The 15,510-nt window shown below is 40.6% G+C and overlaps 1 protein-coding gene across 4 annotated transcripts in view; it reads left to right on the forward strand.

Moving 5' to 3' along the window:
- Positions 1–15,510, forward strand: part of sugt1 (SGT1 homolog, MIS12 kinetochore complex assembly cochaperone) — a 53,550-nt gene that overhangs the window by 36,349 nt on the left and 1,691 nt on the right. For all 4 annotated transcript variants that reach the window (XM_088085879.1, XM_042497877.2, XM_042497875.2 and 1 more), the window contains 2 exons: positions 10,179–10,269; positions 12,147–12,319. In XM_088085879.1, the coding sequence (XP_087942005.1) occupies positions 10,179–10,269; positions 12,147–12,319 (264 nt within the window). The remainder of the gene's footprint in view (positions 1–10,178; positions 10,270–12,146; positions 12,320–15,510) is intronic.

Below are 15,510 nucleotides of genomic sequence, written 5' to 3' on the forward strand. Positions count from 1 at the left end.
ATGTTGCTCCAAATATAATTACATCTATGTCATTTTTCCCACCTCTTATGAGAACTATAATTGACATTCCTCTAATTCTCATTTTTACCAAACAGAGCTTGAGTGCGTCATAATGTAACTCCATGCAACCTCCGTCAGCTGTTAGTTCCAGCCATCTGCTGCTAACAGCCAATGTTAACTGGCTCTCCTCGTACCGATTTCAGCACAGATTTATGGATCACAGTGTAGCATTTTCAGAGAGACTTTTTCTAAACAGAGTTTTTTGCGTCCTTTTGTCCCAACAGTGCTCTGGGAAAGATGTCTTTTTGTCCCAAACATATTTTCTATTGTTTGTGAGACGTGGTATGTCACTGATCTGCTTTTCAGCATACACAGAATCAGCCACTGCCATCGGTGGATGCCATCCTGTTTGTCGATAGACCGATGACAGCCAGCATGGCGAATATCAGCCAATATCGATGTTCAGCCGATAAATCAGTGCATCAGCATTCAAGCATTCAGTTCCCAGACTGATCCTGGGACTGTCCTCCAAGCTGCACTTCAGAGATTGGATTTCAATAGCATCTTTCACACACTGATATTTTCATTATTCACACATGCACTATATTCAGAAATATTTATGTCTTGCGTCTTTTTGCTCATGAAGTGGCAATGCTGGAGTAGATGGGGCAAGAGACAGTCCCATCAGACCGCAGTAAGGCCCGTTTCACACAGCACGAGTCACGTGTGCGTGACTTCAGCCTCACCGTACTGCAGTGTGTTTCATGCGTGTTGTGTTCACACATGTAGTGTTGTTGCAACGTTGCTGTGTCGCTGCCTGCTGCTATGAGTTCTGTATTTCCACATTTATGAGCTCAAACTCCACTCGTTTAGGAAGTCGTGCAAGCTCCCGCATTGCCGACAACACGGTCCTGTAAGTGTTTCAAAATAAAATGCCTTGTATCAGCAACTGATGGGATTCTGTCAGAGGGCTTTTGTTTTGAAAGGGAAGCAAGGAAGTTGGAGTAAAACAGCCGTCTTTGTATTTCCTCATCTCTGTGACAGCGAGAGACTTTTAAACTGCAGTAAAAAGTGATACAGAGTATGTAGAGAATTTCGACACGACTCCACTCAGGAAATGTTTCTGAACATTTTAGGGACGGACACCAAGTCTGGAAAATCAGCGATAATGCAGAGTGCATGAAGTTTACTCCTACCAAAGTTAATTTCCACGTTAGAGAAAAAAGTTTATCACTCATAAAATGGTAATATGGTGATTTTCAGCAGTAGTTGTGTAATTAATCCAGTCAGAGACAAATGACCTTTATGGGAAATGAAAAAGACGTAGATAATATACACAGGCCACCTACACAAGCAGAGCGGAGGTAAGACTGTATTTATAAAGCTGGTGTTTCTCTCAGTACTGAGGTAAATGTAGTCAAATACAGTAAAAATGTCTCTTGCCTTTTATAAATGTCATTTCAAAAGTGTCTAGTGAGTTTATACTGATGCAAAAGCCTCAGTGACACAACCTTTTTACTGTTAATTTAAAAAAATACAATAAAATAATACAATAATAATGTTAAGCACTGGGTTTAAGCAGTATTTAAATCTGCAGTTACTGAGTTTTTGGGCAGCGGATATAAGTTGTGAACACGACATTGACATACCTCTTAAGCTGATTTGGTGAACCTGTTTTGGAACATTTACTTATTCGTATATTAGGAAGTTTCAGAGCAAGACTATCAGACATTTGTAGTTGTGTTTTTGGACACCTGATGAATGTAAGTCCAATATTCAGCTGTGAAATCAACACTAGGAGAGGTTTTCTTGTACTTCTTGCTAATTTCTTGTAACTTTTGAGGTAATTTCCTCTCGTTGCTCATTGCCAAATTGAGCCAAGTTCCTCAGGGCCAAAAGGGTTAAACATCGGTATCGGTATCAGCCCCGAATTTCAGAATTGTCACATCTGTAAATAGCACCAATATAGAAAAAACCTCCACCCATACCCAGCCCAATATATTTAAATTGGATCCATATTCGTGTGACATTGATGAACAAGATAAAATAAAAAACAAGAGTTTATGCCAAGGTATAAACATCCCCGAACAAGCCAAACCGCAGAGCCTCTGAGAGCAATGGCCATATTTTTTCAAGTTTATTTAACAGCAAGGCCACAGGGGGAACGAGAGGGCAGAGCGTGATCACAGGTGCTGAAAATATCCACTGCACGCTGCCACAGTGGCAAAAATGTGATTAGTTAGCGTTACATAACCTGACATCTATATTGTGTGCATTATATCCACCGGCTACACTGTGCCGAGCGGAGACTGACCTGCACAGAAACTGCCCCCTCTCAAAAAGCACTCACTCACTTTCTCACTTTTCCATGGCAACAGCAGACACTGCATACCAGCGGTGCACGTGGGCTGCAGCTTAAACAAGGGCTCAGTCTTAGAGAGACCACAGCTGACGACGGTCTTACACCGCCGCTCATATCCCTCTACACTCTGTCTGCTTTTTACTCTTTCTTCCTCATTGATCTTCTTTGTCTTTGTTTTGTCAATCTCTCTGTGGCCTCTCACACACACCTTCTGTCTCTCTGTCTGCCTTACACACAAACAAACACACACAAACACAAACACACACATACACACACATCTCTACCTCTAGGATAACGAGAGAGAGTGTTCAAAACCTCCTCCTCTCCCACAAAGCCCTGACTGTTCCCTGGTCCACTGGGCTCCTCCGGTACTCATGGCCACACAGACACACACACACATATGCACACACACACACACACACATACACACACATACACACACACACACACACACACACACACACAGAAACACACACAAAACTGTGCTCATAAGAAGCCCTTATTGCAGCATTTAAATCACAGATACTGAACTTGCTTTGCTTGGGGCCAGTCGCAGCAGCCCCGTACATGTTTCTAGGATTTTAGGATGTTTTAGGATGTTTTTCTGAATTTTAGGACACTAAAAACACTTAGGACGTTTCTAGGATTTCAGGATGTTTGTATGATTTTAGGATATATCTAAAATTGTAGGACGTTTCTATAATTTTGGGATGTTTCTCAGATTTTAAGATGTTTCTTGGATTCTAGGACTGAGGACTTTTTCAGAATTTTAGGATATTTCTTGGGTATTAAGATGTTGATAGGATTTTAGGATGGTTCTTGGATTTTAGGAGGTTTCTCTGATTTTAGAACATTTCTAGGATTTTAAGACATTTGTCAGATTTTAGGACATTTCCATAATTTTGGGATGTTTCTCAAATTTTAGGACATTTCTGGGATTTTAAGACGTTTCTATGATTATTGGACATTTTTCGGTTATCAGGATGTTTCTTGGATTTTAAGACAATTCTTGGTTTTTAGGACTGATTTTAGGACATTTCTAGAATTTTGGACGATCCCCCACCGGCACTTTTTGATAAACAAGCTCTATTTTGGTTCTGTTTTATGCTCTCTGACACCTTTATGTGGGGAGGGAGAGGGTCTTATCAGGGGCCAGATTTTCATCACTGGTTTAAATGTTCAAAAGGACATAACACGTCTTTATAAACTCTACAGGTGAAATGGGTGTAAACACGTGCACGACAGTGTGAAAGAACCCGTCCAACTGAGCAGCTCTCTCAACGCGTGCCTCATTTAAATATTTTGGAGCTGTTTCATTTTCCTGAAGCCAAGGAGCCACTGGGGGGAAAAAACATTCAAATGAACAACGGCATCAGCAAATCAAGTTTCTCCAGATTGGCATGCATCCCTAATGAGCGTTTGGAAAAAAAAAAAAAAAAAAAAAGCATTGCCTCGGAGCTGTTGATTCCCAACCAATGTCGGTCTGTCTGTCTCTGTAATAGGCTGCCCTGCACTCTTCGCTCCACAATGTTTACGCTTCATCTCCTCGCTGTCTTTAAAGACAACTTAGCAGGGGCAGACTAAGCCGGGCGTGTGTGTGCAGGCACGCACACACACTCACACACACTACACACACAAATACAGAGGCTGAACAGTAATCTTTCCACACACTTGTGTCATTTACACAAAGTATTTGCCGTGTGTGTGAGTGTCGTCTGTAGCACATTATCGTCAGTGCGACCTCCTCCTGTCCTCCACCACGACAGACATTCCAACCGCAGGGGTCACCGCGACAACGGGGAGCCAATTACACACCAGTGTGTTTGATCAGAACAGACGGCTGACGCACACACACCCGGACGCGTGCACGCAAACACACTCCACGGGATTTTGAAGCCGCGCTCGCCCGTTCATTCACTCCCAAACTCATCTCTTTTGGGCAAATAGCTAAAGTGGCGTCTCCGCTCTTTAATTTTCATGCCTGTCAACGTCTGAGGATGTTTATATTTATTTCATTTATGCGTCTTTCTTGCCGAGTTTGTTTTGAAATCCGCGGGGATCTGGAGAAAGAGGGAGAAGACGCTGGGCGAGGCAGTCATGGCGGGGGGTGGGGGTGATGGGTCCAAACACATGTGACAAACGACACGGGACCCCAGTGCCCCTCTGTAAATAGCATGTGTGTGTGTCCACATGTGTCTGTGTGTGTGTAGTGTAGTATTGTATAGTCCAGCCCCTGGGGTCCTGTGGGTGGTGGCCCCTGAATGTGCCTCTGCTGTCACATCCCTTTACGAGGCATCTCTTCGCCTGTCACACACACAGAAACACACACAGAGAGACACACACACGGCGCCTGGCCTGCCATGTCCCTTAAAAGCCAGGAAACACAGATGTGGCAGCAGATTAATGTTGTATGGCCCAGGAGCACGCATACAAGCACACACACACACACACACACACGCACACACACACATGCACACACACACACACACACACGTACACACACACATACACACACATGCACACACACACACACTTACACACAGAGTCGTGGCATGAGTCCTTCTGCGCTTCACGCCACAGAAACATTACAGAGAGTGAACGGCACCTGCAACACTGATTCAAAATCTGGGCACTTGCAGGGTCTTAACACTCTTAAACAGCCTTAAAATTTAATGTTCTCAAATTTAAGGCCTTGAAAAGTCTTAAATTTATCAAGAAAATCTTAAATTTTGTGCACAAAGGTCTTAATCTACTTACTTGTCCTCTCGCAGTGATGTTGCTCGTTACGTGTCCTGCTGTGCTTTGGCTGTTGTTATCAGACTGTCTGTGGTGGTCGGTGTTAAAGTAGGAGGTTTTGTTGGGACCAGAAGGCATGATTTGAGGCCATTGAGAAGTGTTTGGACTCCTAATGCAACAAAAAAATACATTTTTTTGGTTGTTGGAGTACAGACACGCCTCACAAAGCTACATGAATCAATGTGACTGTGAATACTGAAAACATGCATTATTATTTGATTATTTGATTTGTTATTTGATAAATGATTATTTCTGGGGCTATCATTCAGACGTTGGCCAGTACAACCTTGAAGTTGGCAGAAGCAGCCCCATGCACGTTTCTAGGTCTTTTCTAGGATTTTAAGACATTTCCAGGATTTTAGGACATATCTTGGATTTACTTTCAGACATTTACAGGATTTTATGATGTTTTTAGGATTTTAGGACATTTCTAGGAATTTAGCATTTTTCTCAGTTTCTTCAGACATTTCTCTGAATTTAGGATGCGTCTCGGATTTTAGGACATTTCTAGGATTTCAGGACGTTAACAGGATTTTAAGACATTTCTAAGATTTTAGGACTTTTCTAAGAATTTAGGATGTGTCTCGACTTACAGGACATTGTAGTTGAAGTTGAAAAACAGCTTTGGTAAAAACTTCGTAACGTGAAGCTGTCGTATTCAGTGTTTTTACCTGTTTAATTCACCTGGTCCATTTGTTAGTGAGAGAAGTTTACCTCAGTTCACCTACACATACTACCCAAATTGTGTTGAGACAAAGCTGATTGAAAATCAGTGAAGTATCCCGTAAATACCATAACAGTATTGTACTGAGGCTTATGGGTAACGTAGTATTTAGATTATTTGCCCTAACAGACAGATGGAAAAAAACATGTTTTCTCAGAAATAAAGTTAAAATAATGAAAACTGACGCCTGTAACACAAACCTATAGTGTTGTTGAATTACCCAGGTTACATCAGTGTCTCTCTGCTGATTTACTAAACCCTGTTCATCAGTTGTGACTTTAAGTGTTTGATTATCTGATTTCAATCGATTGTTGAGACAGCTCCTGTTGACATATTGAATAATTTTTGTGTCTTTGACGGATGCACCTGCAGGGTGGGTGCAGAGGCTCCTTAGAGCGCTGTGAGAGGTCTCATGGTGCTTTCAAGACTTCAGTGCATATCAAAGTGCTGATTTGCCAACCTGCTCTAATGGCTGACAAATACGGCTAATTGGCGTTCAAACTAATACAGCTTTTGTAGCAGTGCTTGAAATTCAGATTACAGCAGGTGGGATGTCTTCAGATCTTTTGTCTTTTTATTATGCGATAAGTTTTGTGTGTGTTTGTTTACCCTTTTGGATGAACAGATACTGATGTTAATCAAAGTATTATACAGGGTTCCTTAAGCTTATGGCAAGTTAGATTTAAGACTTTTTTTAATGCTATATAAAATAAAAAGATCAATTTCAAAATTAAAAAAAAAAATTGAACCGACATCAATCATTCAGGGTTAGATTTTCTTTTGTTTGTTTGTTTGTTTGTTTTTTTGTCTGGTGGTGTATGTAACTGTAGAATAGACCTGCGAAATGTTTGCAGTTTATTGGAGAATTTCCTGCATGTTGGATTCCGATGCCCTGATTCGCATCGTGCTTTGTTTTTGAAAAACTTTTGCATATAAAGTACAGATCCTTGTATGCATCACCTCGTACCGCTCTCTGCTCTCCGGGATTTGGCGCAGTAGTCATTACCCGTTCACTCAAGCCACGGTAGAACCCAAAATACACAAATGAAGCCATACAAAACAAATAAATCAATATAATCTATAACAATACTAATTTGAAAGAAGGTCTGTCTGCATACGTGTTCTGCCAAAGAAAAGAGTTATTGAATCACAAATAAACTTTGAAGAGTTAACGTTTGAGTAGCTCAGAGTGTTTAATACCTGGATGGAAACTTCTCTGCTTACATTTTTGTGCACACAGGGTTTTACCTTTGAACTTTCATCAGAGAACCAGATATTTTGAAAACCTAGTAGCTCATCTTTCATATTGATGACTCAGCCAAGAGTTTCATGCAAATCCAAGCTTTTGAAGTGCTCCAGCAGATGGTAACCTAACATTGTCTCTGCATGAAATGAATTCAGTGAACAAGTGTTACCTCCAGAACCCCGGACACCCAAAATAACTCCTCCTGTCTCAAACTCTACAGGGGTGGACTGCTGTGACGCACCTTTGCAAATGTGCGGTGATGATTTAGTTACTTCAAAGTGAAAGTATTTTTTTCATGTACATCCTGTATATACAGTATGCTTACTGAAGTTATGCTGAAGTTGAGTTAGGCTCAACAGCACTCGTTTCCGCCACGTGCTCGCCGATTTCACTGGAAGGCAAAAGTGTTAATGTTTTTATGAAATAGACGTGTTTCCATCAGCCGTGTTTTGTATACACAATTTCAATTTGTGCAGTTTTAAGGGTTAATGGAAACCCGCCTACTGTCACTGGCACACATGTACGCTCGCTACTCGCACAATCTGACAGCGAAATCTGCGTTATGATTCGGTCCAGTCGGTACCAGTCGTGTAAGTACTGTTGTCTCATTGGCAGCTGGGTTTTTGGTACCTAATCACGACGGGCCAGCACAAATAAATTATTGCGTAGAATACCCTTGGCCGCCTAATTACTAGATTATTTCTGAAACCTTGTTAAAACGCTGGTATGCACAGAGGTCATTTTTATGTTAAAATGAAACGTTTCAGTGTGGATGTGAGTGTTGAGCTCAGTTTTACAGTTCAGACCTGCTTCCTTTCTCACCTCTTCACACCTCGTTAATCACAGTGTGAAGTGGGTGCAAATGTCAGATTAGTGATTTCAGAAAGTAACAAACTGTCAGACAGTTCTGATGTCGGAAGGTTGTGAGGGTTTGGGTGTCCGAATTAAGATTTAGGAAGTATTTTGCCAACATAAAGAGGATCCTCACATAAAACTAGGCCGTCTCTGCAGCAGAAAGACGCAAATACTTTGGAAAGTGGTGCTACATGACCAGAGAAAACAGAGAAAAGTGACACTTTCACTTAAGAAGTCAAAAAGCACCAACTACCAGAAAGTTATGCACCTGACCCGAGCGTCTGCCTCTGGCGTGACAAATAATATGTGCCGGCAGGGGTCTCTTAACAATAACAGCATTAACGTGTCAATCACAATCATTTAACGTCTATTATATGGCAGCTGATCTCGTCCTCCGCTCGGAGGTGAATGAGCTCTAAGACCTCATTCAGGCTTCCTGCTGATCCTTAAAAAGTCTAAAAAGCATTGATTTAATTATTCTAAAAATTAGGTCTTAATTGGTAATTAAATGTCTTAAATAAATCATTTAAAAGTCTTAAAACAGTCTCTTTTTTTTCTGACGTTGCATTGTAAAATCCAAATTTAACAGGTAATGTCTTTTATTATTTTGTTTTAGATTTTTTAGATTTTTAAAATCTGTTAAATTCCCCTTGCATGAACGTCACCAAAAAAGTCACGCGTTATGTTATAATAAACGTTTGGGGAAATCTTGTCCCTAAACGGTAATTGACCTTAAATTTCATTCCAAGTGGCATAAAAAAGTCTCAAAAAGTCTTAAATCTAACGTGTCTTAAGCTGTTGTAACCCTGTCATTGTTTTAAGTTTCTGAACATTTATGGCCGCCATTCCTCTTTGTAGTTTTACATTGAACTGGTTTTGGGGCTGTTACTCCTGGCTCAGAGGCAAGTCCACTCTGTCCCCCTTTCCACAATCAGATGTTACATACAGAACAGCGATGCGTTATATGGCGTGATATTCCCGCCTCGAACAGGCAGTGGAAATGCGGCTATAGAAACAGATGACACAAATGGTGTCACATGTCGGGGATATCTGGGCGGATGGAGAAACCACAGTTCATCTGCAGATACTACCCACAGTGTTCTGATACAAAGCTGGTTTGAAATCGGTGACGTATCCCTTTAACTCACAGCTTAACATCAAACTTGCATAAAAGTTGGGTGACACATTCTTTTGAAGGATGAATATGAATTATTTGGGCGGTGACCTGTATTCTCAGCAGAGATCTTTTTTTAGTTTCACAGCCCGTCGCAGGTGAGCCAAAAAAAGTTAATTTCGGACACTGCACAGATGCCTCGCTGTGCACGAGAGGCCCTTTGTGGGGCAGAAAGCGCTGACACACACCGAAGCGATCTATCAGTGTACTGCCACTCGCACTTGCTCATCACCTCGGCGTTGGAGGAGGCAGCAGCGATCACGCTGCCTTCTTCCCCTCAATCTGCTCCCCTCACTCTCCTCTAACCTTGTCTTGGTTCCCTCTTCTCCTCTGGCACCTTCATAAATGAATCATCACATCGCCCAGCAGAGCAGAAATGTTCCTTAATTGCACCGACATAACTAGCGCTGTCTTTCACGTGTGCGCATATCAAACGCACACACCGTTAATGGGCGGCAGGGTGGGCGACGGGGGGGCTCGCGTGTCTCTCTGGTATGTGCCCTGTCAATGCAGCTCAGAGTTAAAAGCGTGCGTCCATGTCCTCTCTCTCCCCTCATTGTTTTGCTCCTCTCCCATGTTCTCCTGGTGTAATGATTTGGATCAGATGCTGCTGTGTGGAATTAGGATCTCCCCCCGTCTCCCCTCCCCTCCCCCACGCTCGCTCCGTCTCTCACACTGGCCCTCTGGCTGACAGGCATCTCGTTAGTGCAGTATGTCTGTCAGTGAGGTTCGAGATTGAGCTGTGCCCCCGCATATCCCTGATGTCTCTCTCTCTCTCTCTCTCTCTCTCTCTCGCACACACACACACACACACACACACACACACACACACTCAGAATTGACGTAGGCACTGAACAGGCAGCCTCTCTGGCCTCAGTAATGATCTGATGTCCTGTACTTTTAACATGTCACTCTAATGAAAGTGTTATTTTTGTCCCCAAAGCAGAACATTTTGTTTAACATTGTTATCTCCCGTCTTCTTCTTCTTCTTCTTCTTCTTCTTCTTCGTCTCTTCTGTCAGGTGGAGTTCAAGATGAAGAAGACAGATGCCATCAGATGGGAGAAGCTGGAGGGAGAAGGACAGGAGTCCAACATCAAACACTTCAATCCCAGTCAGTCCGCAGCTCCTGCATTTACACCCTCTCTCCCTGCTTCAACCGTCCTCCTGTCTCTGCTCTCATCTCTCTCTTTCTCCCTCTTCTTATTTCTCTCTCTGCAAAGATCAATATGAGCTCCCGTGTTTGTCTGTTCGGCACTAAAATGAGTGGGCAGTCAAGCTCTGCTAGAGTCTTTCATTAGTCTGACGGCGAAAGTATACAGAGAGAGGGAAAGGTATGACAGCAAAAATATGACTCAGTATTTTAGCCCACACATTCCCATTACTGACAGGATTAATTACTTATGTAAGTGTGTGTGTGTGTGTGTGAGTGTGTGAGTGTGAGGAAGGGGGGAGTAAAAGTTAAGTGGGCAACCAAACCATCTTTTCCATGCAACCAGCTCAGCCTGTTTATAAGTGCCTGCTTATAACTCGGACTACTGTTACATTCAAACACCATATTTGACATCTGATTTTATGGGATCACATTGCCGCGTGTCCACGCTTTGGCCTGAATATGTCGACTGTGCGTCTGGTAGCTGTATTTATGTAAATCTGCGTCTGGATTACATTCCCCCCGCTCTCCGTCTCTCTTGTTGGGATTACAGTGGGCGTATTTCATCCCGCAAAATATAGAAATCAAATCACAATGTGATCCTTCAGAGTCTTGAGTTGGATGATCCGGGCGCAAAGCGAGCCCAAAAAAAAAAAGAACTCAGTTAATACGTCTTGGTGTGATGAGATGATAAAAGTCAAGATGATTAACGGCGTTCAATTAAAATCTCAATGAAAAACATTTATGGACACTAGTAGTGTTTCACAAAAGCGTTCAGCTGTTTGTTTCAGTGTGACTAAAGAGCTCCTCGCCATCTTTCCAAATGCCTCTCAGCTGATTTACCCTCCTCAACTCCACCTCCCTGTCATAGACTCATTTTTGTCTTTTTTTAGGGAGGCAGCGGATATGTAGGTGGAGACAGCAGCTCGACAGTATACGCCACATAGAAGTGGTATACATCATCTGAAAGCTGGGAACCTAAAGATTCATTTAAGATGCAGCTCCACACTGTGTGTCGTGTTTCTAGTCATAAATATGCAATAAAGGTGCCTTTGTTAGGCAGCTATTTAAACTTTTAAAAGTTCACAGTGTGTCACGGCTTAGAACATTTTGATCAAAGTATTTTTTGTCTTTTCCCATGCTCAGTTATGTCTGATGAGTTACTGCAGCAATTTTTTGCTTGATACCATCTGTTACACAGATTTGGTGCTAAATTTAATCATTTTAGTCCACTCGAGAATTGATAAAAATGGTCCAAAATCCCCCCAAAATATTAATCATAATGATAATCTTTATTTGTATAGTATCTTTAATACATAAAATGCAGTTCAAAGTGCTTTACATAAAAGTGCTAAATTAAAACCTTACAGTGTATAGAAATATATAATTATAAATATGACAAATAAATCAAATCCTTGTGCAGCTCATGGATACCAAACACTAAAAATAAGTTGCAAACAGGCCAGAGCTGGAAATCAAATAAAAAATATACAAATCTAAAAGAAATATTAAACAGTGAAAATAGTCAAAGCACATAAAAAGCGTTAAACAAACTAAAAACAACAACAACAACCATAATATGCAATAAAAATAAATAGAAGGTGGAAAAATAACACATTAAGACAAAGGAAAGGACCGGTTTCACAAAGCACCTAAAGTTTTCACCTAAAGTATGACACTTGAGGGTTAATTTCTGAGAGAAATATAAAAGGTTGTTGTGCAGAACCCCTTAAAATATTTCTTTACTTAAGGAAAAACACTTAAAATCCTTCTGGCTTGGTCTTAACCAAAACTGTATGAACTGTTGCCTTTCTGACCCTGTTTCTCTTCTCCATCAGACCAGTACCCGTCATCGTCCCACTTCACCCACAAATGGGACAAGATGGTGGTGGACATCAGTGAGGAGGAGAAAAATGAGAAGCTGGAAGGAGACGCGGCGCTCAACAAGCTCTTCCAGCAGATCTACAGCGACGGCTCAGACGAGGTCAAACGGGCCATGAACAAGTCCTTTGTAAGTATCAGGGGTAAAACATGCATTGAACTCAGTCGACATATCGATTCAATTATCAAAGATCTGATATCATAGACGTCATAAAACATCATAATTCATCATTTAACATAAATCATTAATCCATATCTTCATCCCATATATATATATGTCATCTGCGTCACAAGCAGATAACATCAGCAGCTAAAATAAAGATGATGAGGATATTTACTCCAGAATAAAAATCAGCAGTGTGGAAATATGCTGGATTTAGTAGAAAAGACAGGTGAACAAACAAAGCTCATGCCAAATACAAACAATGCTGTTATCAGATAAAATATTTAGGAAACAAAACACCGTCGGCTTTATCACTCTGCTAACTTCTTGCTGTTGCTGCAGTAATATTAGCTGCTCCGTTTCAACAATGTTAAAAGCAAGAAATAGTGACTTAAACCAACGGTAAGTAAGAAAAAGTATAAATAATTTTAGCTTTGGGTAGATAAAATTCTGCTAGCTTCTCGGCCAGTTTATGCAATATAATAAGTGCTTAAGCTAATAATGGGTGACTAGCAGAAAAATAATTGTTTTGTGAATGAAAGTTATTATTGAGTTAATGTTATACTTTTGTTAAATGTTTTTGTGTTTTATGTGAGTCAGTGAAGTCAATTTAAAGTGAACTTTACTGCACTTAACCAGTAATAACTGTTTACAGTTATTTATATGTGCCTTTTTTTATTTTATGGCCAAAATCAAAAAAAAAAAGAAAAGTGGGGTGGGGGTTTCTTCTGTAATCGATTGTGTTAAATGATCACGTGATATTGTCTCATATCAGTTTCTAGCTCCTGAATTAAATCAAATCAAAATCGTATCGTGCCACAAATATGATACTGTATTGTGATAAAACTAGTGATTTACACCACTAGTGAACGTTATGCTTCAGTGGCAAGTGTTTGCACACAAGGATGCAGTGAGATTATAATGATGTGCTGATATGAACTCCAACATAACAGCATGTTTTTAGGTGCTTTTTCTACCAATTCAGATAAGGTTTTTAAAGGAAATTTCCTCCTTTTTTTCCACCTTGGTCTTTTTTTCATAATTGTGCATGTTCTGACTCATTGATCATGCTAGCTTTGGCCTTGAAAGAGTGATTGAATGAATGAATGAATGAATGAATTTATTCTGGCTAACTCTTCGTCTCCACTAATAACAAGTCATAATAGTTACATTTTTACATTATTCTGCTTCAGAGGTGTTTGACAGAGAAAACAGGACAAAGGGTCGCAGCAAGTCTCCACAGCGCTGTTGAGAGCTAAATGCATGCAAACCACATTCACTATGTTAACATTCTCGCAAGTACAATGCTAACGCTGCGTTCATGTGATCTCTGAAAGTCGCAGTTTCCGAGTTGGGAAGTTGTTTCCGACTTTGTTGCGTTCATTAGGTCGTAAAGTAGGAAGCTACAAAGAAGACGGGTTGCATTTTATTGCATTTAAGAGCATTTAAACCAGAGTTTGATAGCAGTTTCCAGTTTATTTTCACGTATTGTTGCATTTTTTATATATTACACATATTTATATATTGAGTCTAGGTCGCTCTACATGGACAGCAGTTAACATTAATACCACAAGACACTTTACATGTGATCATAAATTGATATTTATATGAACTGATAAAAACATTGACTTTTGCCCGTCATGTTTATGCATTTATGATGTTAAGTTGGCAACTCACGTTATAAAATAACGTTGTTGCCAATGTTAGTATACTCGCCTGGCATGCTTTATAGTTAAAAGTTTGCTTTCTTGCTGCAGCTAATAGATGCATTTACTAAAATGTGCTACTAGGAACAAAAAAAAAGAAATGCATAATTTTTTAACCATCAGTTGTTGACAATGTTTCCATGATTTAAGCCATTTCTGCTTCCCTGAAACATCACACAAATGTTGCAACTCACATATCAATGAAATTTTCAAATTTTCCACTCCTAATTAAGAATTTGGAGGGCCGTTCATGTGCTCGTAACTCATAGATATGGTAAATAAGGAATTTTGGAGGAGCATTTGAAGGCAGAATCACATGCTTTGCTAAGCAGATGTAATCCACGCCATCATCACCGTTACGTTAACGTTAACATAATTCGCACTAAACAATAAGTACAGCTGAGGCTGATGGTATCTGTTCTGAAATTGTTCAACCACAGACTAAAAATAGTTAATGTAGCTACGGTGACATCACCCTTTGGTTTTTGGACTGTCGCTCTGAAGCCTCAAGTCAGGCATTTCAATTCTGTCACTCAAGTTGCGCCACCCTTGAATATTAGTAACTTTGAGCCTAAAGTAATGTAAATGGGTGAGTTATGAAAAAAAAACATTCACCCCTGCAAACATGTCGTAAGTGTTGGAATTAACTACAGAGACCAAAGCAGTTTTTGTACCAGGCTGTAAATGTGTTTATTTCTGCTGTAAAGTTGGAAATTTTAACATGGGGCTCTATGGGGTTTTACTGTATTTTGGAGTCAGCCTCTAGTGGACATTAGAGGAACTTTGGCACTTCCGCATTGGCTTTATTTCTAAGCCTCGGAGGTTGCATCTTGTGTTCATCACGTTGGAATTTTGACCCGACCTGAGTTCATCTCAACTGCGCGTCCTAACAGCAACCGAGAGTCCAACCATCGCATTGCATCCAGTAACACTGGACACGCTTTGTCCGCACTGAATGCATTGATTATGCACTTGTTACGTCAAGTAAACAAACCACGTACCTATCAGCTGTGCGCTCGAGATCATAATGGAGACGTAACCTCTTAAACGATGGGTGAGTACTTGTTATCTTTCTTCACTTTTTTAAACACAAAACACACAGTTTATATTGTGATACTTACTGGAAATTACATAAACTGCCACCTTATTTTTTTGACAACTCGTTTCAACCTCACAAATGAGCTTTCAAAGCAAGCGACAGGAGTAAATAGAAAGCGCGTCTTTTGAAAGTTCACCACACACGTTGCACAGCGTCACTCGGCCAGTTAGGAAATTCCAAAAGAAAACAATGCGGTCAAACTAATTTTATTGCTGACAGTAGCTTGTGTTGCATTCAGTCAGGACACGGTGTGTTAGTGGGCGTGAATGTGTGAAACATATTTCAAGGCAATCCATCCAATTCAGGACATTTCATCCAAAATCATAAATTTCAACCTCCATAAAGTCACTAAT

The sequence above is a fragment of the Plectropomus leopardus genome, chromosome 12 (genome assembly GCF_026936395.1).
Source record: "Plectropomus leopardus strain MGB_pleo_1.0 chromosome 12, ASM2693639v1, whole genome shotgun sequence".
Classification (NCBI taxonomy): domain Eukaryota; kingdom Metazoa; phylum Chordata; class Actinopteri; order Perciformes; family Serranidae; genus Plectropomus; species Plectropomus leopardus.